Source organism: Pezoporus wallicus, unplaced genomic scaffold (assembly GCF_028554395.1).
Source record: "Pezoporus wallicus isolate ANWC-B61680 ecotype Strahan unplaced genomic scaffold, APGP_CSIRO_Pwel_v1 scaffold_6446, whole genome shotgun sequence".
In the NCBI taxonomy this organism is placed as follows: Eukaryota; Metazoa; Chordata; class Aves; order Psittaciformes; family Psittacidae; genus Pezoporus; species Pezoporus wallicus.
Genome location: NW_026636264.1, coordinates 6,550,649 through 6,571,001, shown reverse-complemented (window position 1 = coordinate 6,571,001; position 20,353 = coordinate 6,550,649). Strand labels below are relative to the sequence as shown.

The 20,353-nt window shown below is 36.8% G+C and overlaps 1 protein-coding gene across 2 annotated transcripts in view; it reads left to right on the top strand.

Annotated features, from left to right (window-relative positions):
* The window catches only part of DYNC2H1 (dynein cytoplasmic 2 heavy chain 1), a 164,747-nt gene that overhangs the window by 37,887 nt on the left and 106,507 nt on the right, over positions 1-20,353 (top strand). The window contains exons 42-55 of one of the 2 annotated variants that reach the window (XM_057399766.1): positions 724-983; positions 1,624-1,870; positions 2,565-2,716; positions 3,242-3,386; positions 4,774-4,876; positions 7,375-7,542; positions 7,677-7,801; positions 9,796-10,044; positions 10,791-10,899; positions 11,836-11,949; positions 12,763-12,905; positions 15,685-15,766; positions 16,550-16,704; positions 18,380-18,517. In XM_057399766.1, the coding sequence (XP_057255749.1) occupies positions 724-983; positions 1,624-1,870; positions 2,565-2,716; positions 3,242-3,386; positions 4,774-4,876; positions 7,375-7,542; positions 7,677-7,801; positions 9,796-10,044; positions 10,791-10,899; positions 11,836-11,949; positions 12,763-12,905; positions 15,685-15,766; positions 16,550-16,704; positions 18,380-18,517 (2,190 nt within the window). The remainder of the gene's footprint in view (positions 1-723; positions 984-1,623; positions 1,871-2,564; positions 2,717-3,241; positions 3,387-4,773; positions 4,877-7,374; positions 7,543-7,676; positions 7,802-9,795; positions 10,045-10,790; positions 10,900-11,835; positions 11,950-12,762; positions 12,906-15,684; positions 15,767-16,549; positions 16,705-18,379; positions 18,518-20,353) is intronic. The other variant, XM_057399765.1, reaches the window with a different exon arrangement.

Here is a 20,353-nt window from a genome sequence, read left to right as displayed (position 1 = left end):
TGGGTGTATATGTATTGTGTATGTTAATACAGATTTTATTTTGTGAGGGTTTTTTTCTGTTCAGAGTGTGAGGGCTTTGTTGCTCCTCACCAGGGAGGTGTTCTCACAGCATTATGTAGACATTATGTATTGTATGCACTGGGATATGGTTCTCTCTGTGTGTAGATACTTGGAGCCACAAGGAGTAGGGCACATAGTTGGAAAACTATGTGGGTATACTGGTCCATAATGTCTACAGAAGCCTGTCCCTGGAGATAGTTATCTCCACAATCACACTTGTGTTTTGTGTTGAGAGAAGGAAATAGTTCCTTCCAAAAGACAGCCTGGAGCTACAACATATATACAGGGCAGATGGTAAATTTTAGACTCAGCTTCCGGAATTAGCTATTGATGCATCCTGTGAAGGAGTTACCTCATTCTTACGATTATTAATAAGTATGTTGCCTAATATGAAAAAAGGTTATAGCTTTGCTAAATATAATTTATGTTCTTCATATTATGAAAAAGTATCTGGCAGAGTAATATATTACTGTTTAGTTAAGGGCTTAATCAAAAGGCATATGCATAACATGATTGAATTTTCAAAGGCAGCCTTAAAACTATCAAATTGAAGAATTAAATGTTTGATTTTACAGTATTCTTTGTACATTTGTTTATTAGCTTGAAACTGTAGATCTTGTCATTAGGACTATGGTTTTAATGGAAGCTTTATTTTCTTTAAAGATCTTCAGCTGGGCACAAGAATCTCCACCAGATCCAAGAAAGCCTCTGGACACATACTACGATGCTGACACTGGACAGCTAATGCAGTATCAGCTGAAGAAACCTGAAAATCTAACAGCTGATGACTTCAGTAATCTCCAGATGCTTCCTGTCATCCAAACCCCTGACATGCAGAGAGGTTTAGATTACTTTAGACCCTGGCTAGACTTTAATAATAAGCAGCCATTTCTTCTTGTGGGTCCTGAAGGATGTGGAAAAGGGTAAAAAGTATTTCCTTTTTAAGCAAAATACACTTCTAGCTATTTGACAAAGTCTGTAATATTTTGCTATAATGGTTTTATCATGCAACTTTCTGCTAGAATATTACTTGTTTAGGCTACAAATGAAACAGCCTTCTTTAGGGGCAAGTAGGTAAATTCATCTGCAGATCTATAGGGAAAGCTCAGGCTGCCTCTGTGCATCTAACGCATCTGAATGTGGCTTTTACGTATGAAACGGGACCTTTGGGAAACCTCTGCTATCCTGGAGCAACAGCTGAAAGTCATATGAGGTATCTAGTCTCATCTCAAGAGGCACTAGATACCTGTGTGTGGGCAACTGAATTTAGCTCATCCATTTGCTTAAGTTCCTTATTTAGATGGGTTGGATCACTATATACAATATATTTAGGCTGGGTATTTGTAGCAATTATGCTACATTTTAATTGAATTTCTTAAATGGAAAATACTAAGGCTAGAATGATTAATTCAGCAAACCTCATGAATCACCTTTTTCATTAATGTAGTATGTATTATATGCATTTTAATTATAAAAACTGTACAGTATCTTTGGATACAGAGTATTTTAATGCATTTATGTATTACTTATGCTTACATGTATGTACACATTTGTTTTTTTTAGGATGCTGCTTCATTATGCATTTTCTCAACTCCGATCCACTCAGGTTGCTACCATTCACTGCAGCGCACAAACTACTTCTCAACATCTTCTACAAAAATTATGTCAAACTTGCATTGTAATCAGTACAAACACTGGGAGAGTATACAGACCAAAGGACTGTGAAAGGCTTGTTTTATACTTAAAAGATATCAATCTACCCAAACCTGATAAATGGGGAACAAGCACTCTCGTGGCTTTTCTACAGCAGGTGAACACTTATGTCTGTTATCTATAAGGAGACTTAAGTATACTGGAAATAGTTTAGTGTACGTAGTAAATACCTACGTTGATTTTTTTCAGTTAAGAGTCTGCATCTGTATTGACATTAGTTGTGTTTGTGCTTTGATAGAATGTGTAGGTGTCAGCAAGAAATAAGATGCCATTTTTATTTGGCTTATATACATAAGTAAATAACAACGGTGCTTGCCTCAATAGGTTATAATGAAGTAGGCATATGAATGACAAGAAATTCATCAGGAGTGATCAGCATAGATTCACCAAGGGCAAGTCATGCTTGACCAGCTTGATAAACTTCTGTAATGAAATGACAAACCTGGTAGTCACAGAAAAGCTGTCAATGTACAGGCTGGGTAAGCAGATAGTGAGATGGGTTGAAAACTGGCTGCACAGCCAGGCCTAGAAGGTGTGGTGATCATTACTACAAAGACTAGTTGGAAGCCTGTAGCTGTTTAACAGCTTCATTAATGGTTGGGACAATAGGGCAGAATGTACCCTTAGCAGGTTTGCAGCTGACAGTGAACTGGGGGAATAGTATACTTCTGGCAATTAAGAAAATGCTAGTAATGATGTGCTGCTCATGATTTCTTTTTGGTTTTTTTTTGGTTTTGTACAATACTCTGTTGGCTTTCTTTTTTAATAAAATATTTATTTAATTATTAAAGGTTCTTACATATCAAGGATTTTATGATGAAAATCTGGAATGGGTTGGTTTAGAAAACATACAAATTGTGGCTTCCATGTGTTCTGGCGGAACATTAGGAAGACATAAACTTACCTCCAGATTTACTTCTATCGTTCGTCTCTGTGCAATTGAGTAAGTATGTGGAAATGACTTTGAGAACTCAAATTCAGCTTCTGTCTGTACAGCCCCTGCTCAATTTAGTCTTCATGAAGATGTGGCTGTTTTACTCTTTCATCTTTTCTAACAGTTTGGGATATTAAGATTTAGTGCTGTTTGGTGCCTCATGGAACTAGGAACCAGCTACGGAGCAATCTATAGCTTTCTGCAGATAGTGAAGTGTTTGAAATACGTTTCCTGTTGAATGTTTTTGCTTTCACTAAACTGCTTTAAGCAACCTTAGATTAAGGTGGTGTTTACTTACAAAATTAGACAAATTGAAAAGAAGTTGGTCTGGTTTTTTTTAAGTTTGAATGCATTTACAGATGTATTTAGAAGATTTCTGAGGGTGGCCCATTGCAGTAAAATCATAATTTTATTTAGCTGCTAGATGGAAATGCTATTCATGAAAATTTCTCAGCAATTTTATATAACTTGATTCTTTATATTAAAAAAATATGATAGTCCATAATGATTACTTTTTGTTTTTTTTCTTTGCAGCTATCCAGAAAGAGATCAGCTGCAAGCTATTTATAGTGCCTACTTGGAACCTGTACTACAGAAAGACCTGAAGAATCACCCTGTTTGGGGTTCTTTGCCAAAAATACATCAGCTAGCAGGATTTATGGTTCAAGTATATGAACAGGTATGTAAATTTGATTACTTTTTCTCAAGGAAATGGAGAATTCAGAATTAAAAAAAATCAGCTTTTGATATTAACAAGAGAAGAAAAAGGTTTGTCAGTATTAAAATCCAAGTTTGCATCTTTTTCGTATCTTCATATCAATTTTAAAGCTACTTATTTTCAGAGAATCTTAGGTATTAGCGTCAAACAGAGTAAGTGCTCCTGCTTTTTAACAAATTTATTGTATGATTTTGGCAAGCATCTTCACACATCTATACTTGCAGTTCTTGAATTGTAAACTGTGGATTATAGTGTTTAACTACTTAATGGATGGGGAGACAATGTCCTTCAAAGATTGTTAAATGTTCAGACCTTTATTTTTATAACTAGAGAGATACGAGGGTGCAGTGCTCTATAAACATCAAGGACTACCTGTTAAAATTTTACACTGTTAGGTGTTTGGACACACAGGTTAATTTTCTTCTCCTGGAATGTGGGAATAGTCACTGGCCAGCATGCACCAGTTACCAGGAGTTTCATGCGATACCATCAATGTATTGTAAGAAATACAAGTTTAAATCTTATCAAAATAGAACCAAATAACTGATTCAGTTATTCTCTGAATTAAAGATGTAAATTCAAATATTCTCTCTGGGGTAAAAGTTAGTATTACTGTAAAGTCTTTTGTAGTGACTGTTACTGTTTTAGGTATTCTTTTATTACACTCATATTTCCTTTCCATTTTACAGTTGGTATTTCTCAAAAAAAAAAAAAAGTGTGTTTTGTCTATTACTGCACTAAAAGTCCCAGGTTCAGTTGTTTGCATCAAAAATAGTACAGAAGAAATGTTTTAATTATTATTAATTTTGTCTCTAAATTGAAGAGACATCAATTTGGTAGATGGACAACTCGGAGGATAAAGAACTGGCTGGATGGCTGCATGCAAAGAGTTGTGGTCAATGGCTCAATGTCCAGCTGGAGACCAGTAATGAGTGGTGTCCCTCAGGGATTGGTGTTGGGACAGTGGGATTGAGTGCGCCCTCAGCAAGTTTGCTGATGACACCAAGCTGTGTGGTTTGGTTGATATGCTGGAGGGAAGGAATGCCATCCAGAGGGACCTTGACACGCTTGTGGGGTGGGCTGATGCCAACCTCATGAAGTTTAACCATGCCAAGTGCAAGGTCCTACACCTGGGTCGGAGCAATCCCAGGCACAGCTACAGGTTGGGCGGAGAAGAGATTCAGAGTACTTAATTAATCTCTTCACTTTCTAAAAAAACTAAATAAAGAGTTCATTAATAAAATGAATATATAGACTAAATAAAAAACTAATTTGTCTGGTATTTTAGAAAAAAATGAAGCTACATTTTACATTTTAAAACCTTTTTTTCTCTCTCTTCTTTATTTAGATAAGAGCGAAATTCACAGTTGATGATCACAGTCACTACCTTTTCACACCACGTATTCTTACTCAGTGGGTTCTTGGTTTATTCAGATATGATTTAGCAGGCGGTAAGTCACTTATTTGATTTTCATTGGTAAAGCAGTTCTAATGCCCTAAATTATTATTCATGTCAGTCTTACTGTTGACTCCACATGCAGCTTGTTCACCTATGGCACTCTTCATAGAATCATAGAATAGTTAGGGTTGGAAAGGACCTTAAGATCATCTGGTTCCAACCCCCCTGCCATGGGGAGGGACACCTCACACTAAACCATGCCACCTAAGGCTTCGTCCAACCTGGCTTTCAACACTGCCAGGGATGGAGCATTCACAACCTCCCTGGGCAACCCATTCCAGTGCCTCCCCAGCCTAACAGGAAAGAATTTCTTCCTTATATCCAATGTAAACTTCCCCTGTTTAACAGATTACCCCTTGTCCTGTCACTACAGTCCCTAATGAAGAGTCCCTCTCCAGCATCCCTGTAGGCCCCCTTCAGACACTGGAAGGCTGTTATGAGGTCTCCACACAGCCTTTTCTTCTCCTGGCTGAACAGCCCCAACTTTCTCAGCCTATCTTCATATGGGAGGTGCTCCAGTTCCCTGATCATCCTCGTGGCCTCCTCTGGACTTGTTCCAACAGTTCCATGTCCTTTTTATGTTGAGGACACCAGAACTGCACACAGTACTGCAGGTGAGGTCTCACAAGAGCAGAGTAGAGGGGCAGGATCACCTCCTTCGACCTGTGGTTGGCTTTCTGGGCTGCAAGCGCACACTGCCAACTCATGTTCATTTTCTCATCAACCAACACCCTCAAGTCCTTCTCTGCTGGGCTGCTCTGAATCTCTTCTCTGCCCAACCTGTAGCTGTGCCTGGGATTGCTCCGACCCAGGTGTAGGACCTTGCACTTGTCATGGTTAAACTTCATGAGGTTGGCATCAGCCCACCTCACAAGTGGGTTGAGGTCCCTCTGGATGGCATTCCTTCCCTCCAGCGTATCAACCAAACCACACAGCTTGGTGTCATTGGCAAACTTGCTGAGGGCGCACTCAATCCCACTGTCCATGTCAGCGACGGAGATGTTAAGCAAGACCGGTCCCAACACCAATCCTTGAGGGAAACCACTCGTTACTGGTCTCCAGCTGGACATTGAGCCATTGACCACAACTCTTCCTAAACTGTGAACTATCTGTAACTCAGTAGAGAGAAAAGATGCCTAGCAGTTAATTCCATAACATGTAGCAAACAAGTTTAAAAGCTCCAGTGGTGCTTTCAAATATGTGTGGGAGCTATCTGTAAATTAAGGGAAGTTAGTTAGTTGGGACTGCATTCTCTGTTATGAGAACTTGAAATTTACCCCTTACTCCCCACCATTTTTTTCTGGTTTTTGGTGGGGGTGTTGTGTTGTTTTGTTTTTTTTTTCAGCATATCTGTCTTCTGGATTCCCAGAAGCTTGCCTCTCATGCTTGTCTTTTTATACCTGACTGTGTAAATGTGGTGAGGTTATTGTATAAATGTTTGCGTGAGGTAAACTGCAGAACTACAACTAATACACATCATTTATGACCTGCTTAACGAAAAATGAAGAATATAACCACCCTTAAACATACAGAAAACATCTAGAAAACTATCTCATTGATGTAAATGTTTGCAAATCTCTACAGAAGAGCCAAATATTTTCACAGTTTGGGAATGCTTGTTAATTACAGTCTTGTCTCAAAGTTCTTCTTAACTTTGGAAATGATGAAATTTGTAAAGGCATTTTGTATGCTTTTCCAAGTAACAGCATAGGCTTCTGTCTAATCTTGTCTGTCTTTGAAGTTGGCATTATTACTAGATCATGAGCAATTACACCTTATTGTGTTTTAGCTTCTACATTAATTAAAGAGCTGCACAGAGGGCTGCTTAAAGAGTATGAAGGTGGTAAGAATGTTGTGCTCATTCTTGCATCATAGGATGGTATAATGTAGCTTGAATGAGGTCAGAAAAGCTACACTGACAATCAATGCATGGGTAATCCCAGCCCATTTAAGGACTCCGTTGCTGAATCCTAAGGTGACATACACACTTTTTCAGTGATGAACAATATGGGATGTCATTTACTTGTCTCACCTTCCTTCTTACTTTTTTGAAGAATATTGCAGCTTTGTATTTTCTAGTGGCATTTTGTAATACAGACTGTTACTGGTATTTATTGTTATTTTAGTGTTTGTTATCAGTCTTTCTCCTTTAAGACAGTCTTCTGTTTTTTCTTGTTTTGATTACCTGGAATCTTGTCTTTTAGTTTTTACTTTGCATGCAACACCTTGTTCGTTTTCATTAAAATGCTGGCACTGAACTGGAGCACTTTTTTTAATAGAATATGTTTCATTTTATTTTGCATTGATTCATAATTCTATTACTAAAAAGCACTTAATAATGTTTACTTTTACTCCTTTGTTATGGATGCTCTCCTGCTGGTATGTAATTCCACTTTCTCTTTTTCAATCTTATATTTTCAAATGGAAAATTTGAGAAATATAATATTTATTATAAATATTTAAATTTAAATCTCTCCTTAAATTTTGAAGGATCATCAGTAAAAACCGCAGAGTATGTGTTGGAAATTGTTGCTTACGAAGCACATCGTTTGTTCCGTGACAAACTTGTTGACATGAAAGAACTTCAGATATTTGATAATGTTTTGATGAAAGTATTTCAAGGTGATTTGGGCTCAGATGTTCTGGACAATATGGCAGGTAAACCATTTGAGACATACTACACAAACTTGAAATATTTGTTTAGGAACTGCTTAATCAAATCAGTCTAATCAAGTCAAATAGCATATGAGCTGAGCACCTAACCTTTCAAATGTTTAATTTGATTTTCACAGATACCTTCTATGTAACCTGGGGAGCTTGTCAAGAGGCATTCATCACGCCAGGCCAGGCACTGCCACCACATGGAAGGCCACTTGGCAAACTAAACTCAACAGACCTGAAAGATATTATTCAAAAAGTGAGACAAGATTAAAGAATGTGCACAGCAAGGATTTGCAGCAGTCATTCTAGATATTTTTTGCAGGAAGTAGCATGCAACAGCCAGGTTTAGGGTGCGGTCTGCTGCTTGTTTGAGGAATCATCTTTTACACTTGATCACTTGAGGGAACGTTTGTGATATTACGTGGAGGCAGTGGGAAGTATCATGTAGCAAGGTTATTTTAATGAAAGGGCATCAGTCACATTTGCTGGTGATTTGCAGTGGTTTGATACGCAGCATTGATGTACATACATATTTGTGTATTAGGGTTTCATAAAATGTTTGCTTTCTGAATTTCATAGAATCATAGAATAATTAGGGTTGGAGAGGACCTTAAGATCAGCTAGTTCCAACCCCCCTGCTGTGGGCAGGGACATCGTACGCTAAATCATATCACCCAAGGCCTCGTCCAACCTGGTCTTGAACACTGCCAGGGATGGAGCATTCACAACCTCCCTGGGCAACCCATTCCAGTGCCTCACCACCCTAACAGGAAAGAATTTCCTCTTTATATCCAATCTAAACTTCCTCTTTTTAAGTTTTAACCCGTTACCCCTTGTCCTATCACTACAGTCCCTAATGAAGAGTCCCTCCCCAGCATCCCTATAGGCCTCCTTCAGATACTGGAAGGCTGCTATGAGGTCTCCCCGCAGCCTTCTCTTCTCCAGGCTGAACAGCCCCAACTTCCTCAGCCTGTCTTCATACAGGAGGTGCTCCAGTCCCCTGATCATCCTCGTGGCCCTCTTCTGGACTTGTTCCAACAGTTCCATGTCCTTTTTATGTTGAGGACACCAGAACTGCACACAATACTCCAGGTGAGGTCTCACAAGAGCAGAGTAGAGGGGCAGGATCACCTCCTTCGACCTGCTGGTCACGCTCCTTTTGATGCAGCCCAGGATAAGGTTGGCTTTCTGGGCTGCGAGCGCACACTACTGGCTCATGTTCATTTTCTCATCAACCAACACCCCAAGTCCTTCTCTGCAGGGCTGCTCTGAATCTCTTCTCTGCCCAACCTGTAGCTGTGCCTGGGATTGCTCCGACCCAGGTGTAGGACCTTGCACTTGGCATGGTTAAACTTCATGAGGTTGACATCAGCCCACCTCACAAGGGTGTCAGGGTCCCTCTGGATGGCATTCCTTCCCTCCAGTGTATCAACTGAACCACACAGCTTGAAATTGAAATTGAATTTGTAATTGGTAAAGTAATTTTGATTTGAAGAAATACAAATAGATTGTTTGGAGATTTGTAATGTACAAAAACTGAGCTCAATGAGAAAATGTGAATATGTTAACTGTGCTAGGCTGACTGATTTTCAAGACGAGAGCTTTGATATCATCTTGTCTTATTAGCAGTGTTTGATGGACTGCTTTTATATATGAGAAACTGCTCCCTCTCCTTAATTGCCAACTTGTGACCAATAGACTGCATCAGAAATGGTGAAGTTCAGTAGCCTCAGAAATAAGAGTCTGTTTTTTTTTCTGACTACGCAATTATGTTGGGCTTCACAGATGAGATTTTATTAAGTATAACAAGGCCAGAATTTAATTTTAGGATCTGTTACAATGTGTGTTTCATTAGGAGATTCCATAATCTGCAATTATGCAGCAATTAGCTGTCTAAACCACTCTTCTAAGTTATGTATTAATTAATCTGTAGTCAGAGGCACAGCTCAGACTTTCTTCTGGTCAATTATTTAATCTTAATTAATTAAATGGTAGATTTCTATTTCAATATATCAAAGACTTCTAGGGTATCCTGGTTCTGAGGGTAGTGTGGTATGCTCATTACTGGTAAAGGCTAGGCAGGGTATCTAAATTTTGTCACATAAATAATTTATTTGTAATGAATACTAGTGTTGCCTGTTAAGTTTTCAAGCCCTTCTTTTCTAAACTTTTAAATGTTGGATGCTTTTATACCTCACTGCTTGTAATTATTATTAGTGAATGCATTTCTCTTTTTCTCTTTTTTAATAGGGTATTATTCATTATGGGCGAGACAAAAAAGAAATTGAGATCTTACTGTTCCATGAAGTCCTCAGTTATATGTCTAAAGTGGACAGAGTGCTAAGTTTTCCTGGAGGATCACTTCTTTTGGCAGGACGGAGTGGTGTAGGTCGTCGAACAGTTACCTCTTTAGTTAGTCATATGCACGGAGCCGTTCTGATTTCTCCGAAAATTTCCAGAGGCTATGAACTGAAGCAGTTCAAAAATGATCTTAAATATGTAAGTCACTCAGTGGTTTCCATTTTATAGTGTTGTAGGCATGTATTAAAATAAAAAACAAGAACATGGGAATTTTGAAGGACACAAGTGTTGTGTGAAGACATATTTTAAGAAAAGCAAAATATTTGCAGTCTACATGAAACAAGTAGATTTTTAGAAGTTCTTAGTGCCTAGATTAGTATACTGTTCTTTATAGTAATTACCTGAAACTCAACTTTTTTGAATACCAGAAATGATTTTATGAGTCTTGTGGGCTTCAGAAATTCTAAGTTTATGTGAATATTGGAAATGTTTTTTTCATATATGTATTTTCATATTTGTATATATTTTTATTTTCTGTCTCTACTATGGTCTGCTAGTTAACAGGATAGTAGCTGAATCAAGTAAAATTTTAGTGATTGAGGGAATTTAACACGTTATTTAAAAACAAATGCCAGCCCTCAATCAGGAGTTTCCTAGTACCTTCAACAATGCTAAAGAAAAATACAGAGCTAAGCCCACACAAAAAAGCGATGGGACTCTATAATTGAGTCACATCTGGAACATAAATATGTTCTGTGAAAGAGTCCATTTTAACTATTTTTTCATTACCAACTGAATCACCCATTAATCTTCTGAAAATATATGTTAGTGTAGACGTTGTGGAGAAAATATGCGTGTAATATATAATCAAGGAAAGACTTATTCTGTTACAAACAATACATATACTCAATATACTGAGCTTTAAATGTTTTTCCTGCTTCTAGGTGATGGAGCTTGCAGGCATTGAAGCAAAGCAGGTGGTATTGCTGCTTGAAGACTACCAGTTTGTTCATTCCATGTTCCTTGAGATGGTCAACAGTTTATTGTCTTCAGGTGAGACAAGTCCAAAATGAGTATGATTCTACTTTTACCACACAGATTTAGGCCAGTGAGGCCGAACTTTATGTCCATACCAGAAGTCTTACTTAGCTTTATATATTGTTTTAGCTGGAACGCTTGTACATGAGAAACTGATTTGCAATTCACTTAGCTATTCTTTAAACTACCCTACAGTGGGTGTGCTTTCAATTCCTCAAAGTTGCAGTAAAGTAACTTATTTCAAAGGAGTTCTTTATAATAGTGTAACCACAAAATGATAACTTATTCTACTGTACAGCTTCCATTTTCTAATAAAATTCAAAATAGAGAGGGGTTCCAATGTTTTACTAGATTGCATAGACTGAGTCTTTTACTTAAATGAACACCAGCAAAACGCAATTTTCTGAAAGTAATGAGATGATAAATAACAGTAACAAATAACAAAAAAGTGACTTGGTTATCTAGCTTTGTTCCTTGATCAGGTGGTTCATTGAAGCACTCTTACCATAAGTTTTTTGGAACTTAAGTAGTTTAAGAGCTCATTGATAAAAGCAGCAGATTTTCCTCTCTCCTAGGTGCAAATCCAAATTTCTTTACAATATCAGATTCTTATCATCCAGTGTTAAACCTCTGTCTGAGGACCTGGATAAATACTTTCCTTCATGTTTCTGTTTTCTGACAGTCTTGTTTGATTTTTTTATGTTGTATTGGATCACTGTCTTTAGGTAGACTGGAGTGAGTTTTTTAAGTATATTCCAGGTAATATAAACAAAGTGAGCTGTTTAAGTTAAATGGAAGTACTATAATTTGGTTTGTTGTTTTCATGAACGTATGGAGGTGAATAATGCCATATTCAGACTCTCTGTACAGATGACTCAAGGGAATCCTTCAAAGGAATTTGAAGAATTGTAGTGTATTTGATCTGCCATTTGAAATTCATTCTTGAAATAGGAGAAGTTCCTGGGCTATATAAAATAGAAGAATTGGAACCATTGCTATCTCCTCTGAAGGATCAAGCTTCACAAGATGGATTTACAGGACCAATTTTCAACTATTTCGCGTACCGTATGTGAACAGAATTATAAGTTGTAATTTATTACAAACTTACAAAAGTGGTATAATAATGGACAAATAATTTCTAACACAGAACTTGTTTTATGTGCGTTTTTACCTTTCAGTTTGTTGTTAAAAACCAGGCAGGAATAATGATTACAGTGTGATGTTTGGGGGCACAGAACTCTCAGCTTAAAATTCATTCTTTGGACTTTGTGTCTTTTGGATTTTGTATCCATAAAAGTTCTACAAAGCTGCTATGAAATCTGCTCTTGAAAGTAACTAGAAGGAAAATCTTGTCCCCATCGTTTTCTGGTTTATTTAGGTTATATGTCTAGTTACGGAGTTTTCTTCTATTTGTCAATTATACCTGCAAATACTTTGAGTAATCATAAGCAAGTTTACAGCTAGCTTTCTTAATTATTTGTGTTTCTTCCTTGGACCAATAAGTAGATTAAATAGTCTACAAATAGAAGAATGTGACTGAAAGAATACAGATGCTGGCAGTCATACTCAAAGGCCTTGGAACTACTTCTAATTGGTTCTATTGGTCTATACTAGTGGTATCATAGTATCAGCTCTTCTAAATTAAAAAATAGAACACACTGTAACATATGTAGTGAGAATCCATGATAGTAAATTAATTTAAGTTCTGTTTATAAACATTCCTGACTTAGTGTGATGTAGTAACATTTTATTTTTTTTTTTCAGAAATTACCTTCTTATAAGTATTTAGAATATGGTGATTTATGTTGTATTTGCAATAAGTCTACCATCATGTAGTTAGATTATCTACTAAATACTTAATATGTTGTATTTTCCTAGGGATCCACCAAAACCTGCATGTTGTCTTGATCATGGATTCTACCAATATAAATTTCACAATAAACTGTGAAAGTAATCCAGCACTGTACAAGAAATGTCAAGTTTTGTGGATGGAAACCTGGTCAGAAAACAGTATGAAAAAGGTAAATCGATTAGTGAAAACCTGTGACTTGTTTAAATTAGTAGCTCTGAAATAACTGAACTTTGGTGAATAAGATCAAAATATTTGAAGTTGTGAAGGCATAATTGTCACTGTACTCATTTAATCCATTTGTGCAGTACTACAAAACCAGAAAATTCTGCAGAACAGTTAAGAACTATTAGCATTTTTATTTTACTAGTAACATCAATTTCTGTTCTCTCTGTGGGCTGACTTAAAATGCTAACTATGACTGATCAAACACAGGATTTAAGAACAAAATACAAATAGACTGCAAGCAAAATGTTAAAACCAACTGCATTGGGTTTGCATGCAAGGGTTTGGTATTTGAGGTGGCTTCTGCCAGAATTTTCCCCCATGTCTGGTGGCCCAAATTGAGACTGTTCCAAGATGGCCAAGGCTAAGCCCCCCCCCCCAAGTGATGGTGGTAGCACCTCTGGGATAATGTAGGTAAGAAGGGAGGAAAAAAGTTTTAAACTGGCAACTGCAGCTGGACAGCAGTTCCTGAAGGACTGCACCCAGTGGAAAGGACCCATGCTGGTGCAATTCATAAAATACTGCAGCCTGTCGGAGGGACCCCTCACTGGAGCAGGGGAGGAGAGTGAGGAGTCCTCCCCTGAGGACGAAGGAGCAGCAGAAACCAACTGCAACCTCCGTTCGCCATTCCCTATGCTGCTGAGAGGGGAGGAGGTAGAGAATTTGGGAGTAAACTTGAGCTTAGGAAGAAGAGAGGGGTGAGGGAAAGATGTTTTAAGATTTAATTTTTATTTCCCATTAACCTACTCTGATTTGATTTGTAATAAATTAAACTAATTTTCCCAAGTTGAGTTTGTTTGGCCCATGATGGTATTTGGTGAGTGATCTCTCCCTGTCATCATCTCGACCCACAAGTATTCAGCTATATTTTCTCTCCCCTGTCCAGCTGAGGGCGGCCGTGATGGAGCAGCTTTGGTGGGTACTTGGCATCCAGCCGGGGTCAACCCACCACACCAGCTATGTTGATGATATCTGCTGTTACTAGTGTGCCTGACAACTAGTTAAAAAAATAGGCTTTTAACTTGTATATGAGCTTCTCTAGATCTAAGATTGCACTGTAAACCTCATGTTATTCTTCAGTCTTTTTGGTGGAATAGAGTCCGTATGTTCTTTTTAGGATCAAAATCTGTTTGTTTCAGGATGGTCATAGTGTAAGTGTGAGATATACGTTACTCATATATTTTTGAGGTTGCCAAATTCAATATCCTGATAGAGGCAAGGCTTCTGTGAAGCTTCACAGCCCCAACCTGAACCAGTGAAGCTGAGCATGTATTCCCAGTAGGCACAGACATAGATGCACATATACAGCACATGTATACATTTAATTGGTAACACAGAACAGCACCAACAAACCTTCAGCACAAACACAAATGGCACCATTGTCATTATCCTGTTCCCTTCTATGAGTGATGACAGTGAAGGCCCATTAGTGGGAAACATGTACATGTGCAGAATGTGGATTTCACTACTAGCTGGGCGCAGACACACAAACCCTGCAGTAATTGCCTCTGGATGCCCTGGCCTCCCCACTTGCTGACATCTGGATGTACAAGCTCCTGAGGCCACTAACCTACTCCAGCTGTACACATACTGCCTCACTGTTCATGCGCATACACACAGTAGGATCCAGTAACTGGGCTTAGACATCCAGTCCCTCTGGTATCTGGCCTTGGATCTAGGATTTCCTGATTGTATCCTGCACAGGCATGGACACACACAGAGACACATGCAATTGGGTTTCATTTGACTGCAAGGCTCCACAGTCTTTCAGGTAGCTGGCCTGGACCTTCTAGTACCTCTGGCAAGCCAACTCCCGTGGGTGCTTCAACAGCCCATAGTAAGTCCTGTGTTAAGATGAAACGGTCTTCCATTGTATTCCATAGTGTGTCCCAAGATTCCTATGCAGTAATCCCTTCAGTCTGTGTAAGGTGATCTGGCCTATCCCGTTCACATCTGGGATGGGTTTCACACCTGAATCATGGGGTTAGTCACCCTCCTGGGGGAGCTATGGGAGCTGGTGACAGAGTGTCCATTTTTGCCAGGGTTGCTGGGGCTCCTTCACTTGACAGCAGGTTGTACTTAAAGTTTGTTTGGCAAAAATATTTGGATCAGCTCTGTCCACAGCTAAAAAAAATATTTTCAGGGTATATTCACTTCCACTTCAGTAGGGATTTTTTTTTTTCCTTTTTTTTTTTTTCCTTTTTTCCTTTTTTTTTAGTTTTAGTCATCATTTAGTCATATGCCAGAACCTTTGGAAATACTTTTTTTTTATTACTGTATGTTGTATAGTAGATAAAAAAGTCAAGGTAAGCCCATTGTAGAACATAAAAAAGACTTCAAAGACTTAGACTTAGGCACTGTTTAATTCCATTGTTGTGTCTGCAACAGTTTTAGTTCAGACCAGCTGATTTCCTTTTCAGTTGTATATCTTTTTACATGTTTGACATTTAGGTTACTGTAAGAGTCCTCTGAGAATTAGTTTATTTTTCTTGCAACCAGCAAAAGCTCCTTTTACTGGAGACTACAGGAATTTAGTGACAGGGAAAGACAGAACTGACCTTTTTAATTATATATATATATTCAGTAAATACCTTATTCTGAATAAAGTTATCATATTCAGTCTTTTCAAATAAGAAAATAGATTAAAGGCTTGGGTTTTACAATTTTAACTCATATTTTCATTGTTCATAATTTTCATACAAAAAAGTCATGCTCATTTTTTTTAGATACCTGAAATGCTTCTGAATGATACAGATGAACAAGAAAAGACTGGAAAAGCACATAAGGAACTTAAGAAAAAACACTCAGGTAATATTTAGGTGAACCCACTATTTATTATTATTGAAACACTTACCGGTTTTGTATTGGGCGTAGATAATAGCATAGATACTTTGAGTCTGGTTTTGCCAGCATATTCATAGACTTTAGTAGTGTTCAAATGGCAGGCATTTTGAGCAGCACTGGTCTAGAGCATACATCCTGGCTGACTAAAACAGTCTCTTCTGTCACAAGCAATTGTGATGTATATTAATTTTTATAAACTGATTAAGCCTTGTTTTGTTTTGTCCTGTGTCTTCCTTCTATGTGGATGTTATTTTACAACCTCAGAATCTGATAATTCGAGAGTTATTCAGTCTGCATGTTCCATTATTCTTGCACTAGACCTAGTTATTTTATGTTAATAATTCCTTATCTCCAGTAACTAATTTCTTGGAAATAATGCCCTTTTTCCAGAATAATTTGGTTTTATAATACAACTTAAAATTTAAACATTTTTAAAATAGGGTGTCAAACAGTAATCTAGGAGACCAGTGACTCAGCACTCATTTGCATAGTACTTTTAGCTACTTTTCATAAAGCATTAGTCAATGAAACAGTTTCAGTATATTTTTTTCTAAGGAATATGAATTTCAAGTGTTGTTTCAAACATGTTATTTCCCTGTAAGTGTTTGAAAAAATGTATTCTTTGTGAATTTTTTAATGCCCTTAATTTAGATCACAAAAAATGTACTATGTTGCTCTACCTCAGTTATTGTAATGTGAGATAAGAATGAATATATTATTGTCTGTGTAACAAATTGTGTTGTACAGGTGATTCTGATTTTCTGAAGTCATTTCTGGCAATCCACAAATCATGTAAAATGTATGGAGCAACACCTAGCAGGTATATGACATTCCTTCGTATATACAGTACCATCAATAACAGTAAAAGAAGAGAGCTAATAAAAAGGCAGAACCACCTGCAGGTATGTATTTAAGACATTTTTAAGATATGGCTTTTCAAAATACTCTCACATTGGGAAATGCCGTGTAGCGGCTAACATGGTTTTGTGAGGTGTCCTCTGTCGGTACATGCAGATGCTCTGATTTCAGGAAAGGAATAGTATGAATTTTAGTTCACATCCTTGTTCAAATGCCTTAAAGGGTGAAGAATGGTTTCTTGTTTTTGTTAATATTTTTCCTCAAGAATGTATCAGACTGGAAGAGTAAGTAGTACTTGAAAGCACATTATTTTTTTTTCATGTGTATGTATTGGAATTATGTTGCAAACAACCCATCATCTTTCCATACATTTATGTTATGCCTCTGTTGGTATAAATTTTCCCCATGTAGTTACATATTCCATCCCTTGTCTTTACATCTCTACAGCACCTTCCTGCTTTGTGTGATTCTTGCTAGTTCAAAAAGCAGTTTTCTTTAACCTCATGGTGCTCTTGTGTAGCTTTGACCAAGATTCCCTTTGTTATGATTCTTTCTCATTTTGTCTTTTTGAATTGATTTTGAATTCCTTTTCCATGCATCAGACCTTTACACAGTTCTAGACCAAATGCAGTTCCTCTCACAGGCATCGTTTTCCTCCTGTTCTCTATGCCTAACATGCTTATTTTTAAAACCCATTTCTTATCTTTCCAGTCACACATACTTCTCTTCCTTCTCCTCCCAATGTATTTCTGGAAAGATCTTCTGTATGATCCTTCAGGACGTGTAACTTTTCTCTTTACCCTTCTCCCTTCCCTTTCAGCCCCTTTTCCCAGTGACCCTTGCTGCTATTCTGAAACCACACTTGTAAAGCTGTATTTCTTCTTAAAGCAACTATCAAGATACTTCCTTACCTTGTAATCTACCCTGTTTTTATTCTGCCTGGCAACATTTTTCTGTCTCGGTAGTAAGCAATTTAAGAAGATTTACATTTGTAATGGTGGAAATTGCCTTAGTATTTATTTAGAAAGTAGCTGTGGTTTGTTTGTGACAGGCACTCATTTGCTTGTAAAATGTTCTGGTTAAATAAAAGTAATCATTTAAGTGAAATTTATTATGTATATCCTAAATCAAAACATCTTGCAGGTAATATTTTTTTCCTAATACATCTTGAAATAATTCTGTTATCTGATTACCACAGAGTAAATAATTTAGGAAGTGTGCATAAAGAAAATAATTAAGCATAATTGAGGCTTTGCTTTAGGCTTTGCTTTATGTGCATATATGTTCTTTAGAAAATGTACAAATATGTAGAAATAGGATAATTAATTTGTTCTAATTAGTTTAATTTTTTTGTAAATTTGCTTTTATAGAAGATCTGTGTCATTAGTATCAGTTAACTGTAATGCTATTAATTAATGAGAACAAGATTATGTACTAGTTGCTGTTCCATTGAAAGTTTATTATTTAGAGAATTTTGGTTTTGACTTTTTGATGTAGTAACAGATCTTACAGCAACACATCTGTAAGTACTAAATCTCATTTTTGGATTAAATAATGCTAAGAAAATGTAAATATTGAGAAAATGTGGAACATAAATTGAAAAAATTAAGAATATTAATCTACATCACTCTTAGTTTATGCATAATGTTTGTAACCAACCTTCATGTAAATATTTTTAAAATTCATTGCTACGTAACTGCTTTTTATAAACTTTTATAGGCAGGTGTTTCAAAGCTGAATGAAGCTAAAGCACTGGTGGATGAACTGAACAGAAAAGCTGAAGAGCAGAGCATTTTACTCAAAACAAAGCAGGATGAGGCTGATGCTGCCCTTCAAGAAATTACAGTATCCATGCAGGTGTTGTATACAATGATATCAAGAAATGGAGGAAAAAAAGATGTGCTTTTCTATTTTTGGTCTCCTGCCTGTGCTTTGTTCTTTTCAGGGTTATAAAACCTGATGCTTTTACAAGAATTTGCCTAAGGGAGTGCATGAGCCCTGAGGCTTGAATAAACTGCAACAGGACAGAGAATTACATAATTGTAATCATATTTGAACTAATGGAGTTGGAAGAGATCAGTTTTGCACCTGAGTAGTATTTACTGCTGTAGTTTACTCTGAAGGTTTTCCTAGAAATTCACAAATCCAAACTGATTCATTTTATGATGTTTACTACAAACAGGGAATTTAAACAAAAGACTGACAAGTAGCACAATTTAAAGTAACAAATGCCAGGAATTAAATTTGTGGACTGTTCAAAAGAATGTATTTCATGAGGTCCAGTCCTTCTAAAGTTAACCTCAAAGAAGGTTGAATAATACCTCTGTGTTCATCACTCCTTGAATTTTTATTCTTCAGTTCACAGGTAGACATTCTATTTTTTGAGAAGGTAATTTTCTTTAGTAATGTTTTCCCAGTTAAGTAAAATAATTGTGCAGAAAATAGATCTCTACATTAATACTTCTAGGAATCATAAATGTAGGATAAGCCATAATGAATCTGCTGTCACTGCACTGCTTGTTTTGTCACTGGTTTGGTCTGATCAGTTTGAAGAAAACTTAAAGATGTTCAATGCCAAAGACATTCTCTGCTTGCAGTAAAGTAGTTTGTTTCTCAAACTACTTAGTCCACAGTAATTTTATATAAACCTACTTCACTTGGAAGTTTTTAATGCTTTAAGGCTATATTTGCACATAAATTTGAATAATGATGATTGGCTTGGTGTGTTCACTGCTGGCCTCAAGAATTTATTATGCCATTTTCCCTGTTTTCTGTTGTAAATCTGTGTCTGCTGTTGTCCAGTAGAGTTACAGGTTGTGTGGGTAGCTCATATCACATTGTAGGATAAAATCAAAGAATAATAAAAAGCCATGAAACAGGATGGGCCCACTGACATCAGAAAAATTACAGTAAAATTCTCATTATTTAGATTATCATAAAGAATAGGTGCCCTTTAACATTTTAATGTCACTTCAAATATTCTGATTTATGAAAGAGAGAGGGCTGTAATACATGCAGACTCTTTCAGAGCAAGGCTTTTGACCTACAACTGAATTTTAAGGTTTTCTTATTCAGAGCCATCATTCAGTACATGTACATTAATATGAAATGTCTAATCGAGATTTAGGTAGCTAATGTTTTATGGATTTGAATATAATCTTCAGTGACATATTCCTCTATATAGCTTGTGTTAAGTGCTCAGAAAGATTATTATTAATCTCATTTTTTTTTCTGCTTACGTATATCTATTACCTTCTGCTACAAGTTCAACTCAGCTCAGCAATTGCTGCTGATAATTATGTGTTATACTGGGAAAATTTAAACTCTGGGATTTGTTGTCTTTTATCTTTTAGGTGAACGGAGTCTAGAATATTAGTCTTATTTTACGCATTTATCCTCAATTATTTGTTTTGTAGCAGGCATTGGTAATCCCTGGGTTTTGGTGTGTGCTTTTTGTTTATTTGTTTGTTTTGTATTTTGTATGTTGGTGGGATTTTTTCTTGTTTGTTTTGTTGTGGTTTTGTTGTTGTTTTTGTTTTTCTTGTTTTTTTCTTTTTTTTTTTGTGGTTCTTGAGGTTTTTTTTTTATACTAGGCGTTTATTGTTGTACTGAAGTACTAAGGAGCCCTGGAGATGGCTAATAGATACCATCTCCTGTATGGTAGACACAGTACAAGTCTAAAAAAAAACCCAG